General features: G+C 49.2%; 1 protein-coding gene across 1 annotated transcript in view; it reads right to left on the reverse strand.

Moving 5' to 3' along the window:
• CATSPERG (cation channel sperm associated auxiliary subunit gamma) overlaps positions 1 to 2514 on the reverse strand; it is a 24559-nt gene that overhangs the window by 10288 nt on the left and 11757 nt on the right. Inside the window, exons 8-9 of the mRNA XM_023537917.1 lie at positions 2323 to 2494; positions 838 to 1003 (exon numbers count right to left, since the gene is read on the reverse strand). Of these exons, the coding sequence (XP_023393685.1) occupies positions 838 to 1003; positions 2323 to 2494 (338 nt within the window). The remainder of the gene's footprint in view (positions 1 to 837; positions 1004 to 2322; positions 2495 to 2514) is intronic.

Below are 2514 nucleotides of genomic sequence, written 5' to 3' on the forward strand. Positions count from 1 at the left end.
TCAGTCACTCACACTTGGTCTATCAGAGTATGTCCATCTCAGGTCATAGTAATTGGCTAAGGTCCAGGCATGTGACCCAGAATTAGTCAATCAGAGTGCACCCTGGGATTCATGCTAGAGCTAACAGGGAAGAGGTTGCTCTCATTCTTTTTGGGTGACTCAAACTGTCGGGAGATGTGAGCTCCAAGCTCCTGGGGGGCCAACCTTAACCCCTACAAGAGGAGTATTTACCTGAAAATGAAGCTAAATCACAGGACTCATAATAATAAACCCTTTTCTAGCTCTCACTAGGTCCAGAACACTGTTCTAAGACCTTTACATATGGCGACTTATGTAATCTTTATAGCAACACAATGCAGCAGGTACTAGCACTATCATTAGCCCCACTTTGCAGATGAGGAAATGAGGCCAAAAAGACAGGTTAAGTCACCTGTCCAAAGCCACAGGTGACTCAGATTGGGTGTGTTGGAGCAGTCTCTCTCCAGATCTGCACTATAATTGCTATGCTATGCCTTACCAAAGATAGATAGAGTCCTGATGATATACTATATGAGCCCCTGGATCCAGCCATGCCTAAAGTTAGAACCTGGTCTTTTCATCTACATAAGTCCACAAATTCTTTATGCTTAAATGATTTTTGAACTGGGCTTCTAGCCTTTGAAACCAAACACACAATGAAAGATACATAACATACCCCAGGCACTCCCCCTACAAATGCTAAACCCATCTCTACTCACAGGGTCAACCTCTAGCCTGGGACCCCTCCTTAAGGCATATGTTGAGGGGTGAGGGCCTGAGGTTAGAATTCATGGAAGCAAGAAGACATGGAGTGGTCACTTGGGCTGCCAGCATCCCCTACCCTTACCTGTGATGGTCCCAAAGTGGACATAACCTTCGTTCTTGCCAATGGTGAGGGCCATGATGTACTCAGAACCATTGCTATGGAAATGCACAGGGCAGAGCTTCTTGATGCACTCAGTGGCCAGCACACGAACCCAGCTTCCTGCAGGGCAGCATGGGACCTCAGGCCCAGGCATTTGGATCTAGGACCTGGGTCGCCCATCCACATTTCCCTAGCCTTAGTGAGCCTGTTATCTGTCCTCTCCCACTAGAGCAGCTATTCAGTGTGGTATCTGAGGGGCTTTTGCCATAGGTCCCCAGCTGTCCTTGAGAAAATCCTCCTGGCTCACACTCTGTCCATGAAGTTCAGATTGGGCTGACCCACCCTTGCATTCTCCTGGCCAGAACTATTGGTTCTGAGCTGGGGATGTGACCAAGTAGGGCAAATCAGAGACATTCCCAACTTGCAACCACTAACAAAAAGATGCTCTTTCCTGGGGCCTCTGAGGGCATAAAAGTCGGCAGTTGCCGGGTGGAGGGAGCAGTCACCATGGCCAGCACAGGAGGGGCCTGTCTAACAGCAGTAGTGAGCCCCTAGATCCAACTATGCCTGAAACCAACATGCTCCTGAGTTTTTCAGCTGTCTAAGCCAATAACCACCCCCCCACCTTTTTTTTTTTTTGACTTGAGCCCATCTTAATTTGGTTCTTCCTACTGTCAAAGTGCCCTGTGTAAGAAAAGATTAAAATGGAGCTGTTGAGAACATGCATTAACTAATGAAACAGAGGGAACAGTACAAGTTTCTATGACCTTGTAAGTCCAAGTGACCCTATCTCTCATTTGAATAAGGAAAAAACACCTGTAAGAACTAAGAGCTTTGGTATTTTAAAGACAAGGCAAAATCTAGTCTTTCTTTTCCTTCTCTGATCAGTCTCCTTCATGGCTTTGCCTCTCCAAGAGCCCATCTCTATTTCTGTCTTTCTCTCTGACCCCTAGGCCACTCTCCCACCCCGACTCTGCCTCCAAGTTTTCTTTAGTACGCATCTCTCTTAGTATGGCTTTCTCTGTCCTTCTAACACTGTGTCTGTGTGAGTGAGTGTGTTTGTGTGCATGTCTGTCTGTTTGTCTGTCTGTCTGTCTGTCTCTCTCTCTCTCTCTCTCTCTATCCCTCCCTCCTTCCTCCCTTCACTCTCACATCTCCCTCTTCCCTCAGCTGGTTCACAGTTCCTGGCAAAGTCTGGATGAAGGCCTTGCCCCAGCATGGAGAGGGTGGGAGAAGCCCCCATCCACCCCAGTGCGAGCAGGATAATTCAGGACCTTGGAAGGACCCTCCAACACCTGCCTCCTCGACCACAGCAATTCCAGTCCCAGGTGCCACAGAGGATGGGTTCACTCAGACAAATCCCAGGGGCTTCAACAGGCAGTCCCTTGCCCAAGGTGCCATGGACCCCCAGGCATGTGACCTGGCCACAGGCCCCTCACCGCTGCCATGGTTGCTCTCATGGAGTGTGGTATAGGTGCCTGTAAAATAGTAGACGAGCTGGTTCTGCCGAATGAAGAGGGTGCTCTCAGTGGCGATGGTGTCGTAGATGGTGGCGGTGAAGCTGGCCTGGGGGCAGTAGAAGGAGCCTACCCAGCAACTGTCAATGCTCAGCTGTAGAGAAGCAGGGCCAG

Source organism: Pteropus vampyrus, unplaced genomic scaffold, assembly GCF_000151845.1.
Source record: "Pteropus vampyrus isolate Shadow unplaced genomic scaffold, Pvam_2.0 Scaffold203, whole genome shotgun sequence".
In the NCBI taxonomy this organism is placed as follows: domain Eukaryota; kingdom Metazoa; phylum Chordata; class Mammalia; order Chiroptera; family Pteropodidae; genus Pteropus; species Pteropus vampyrus.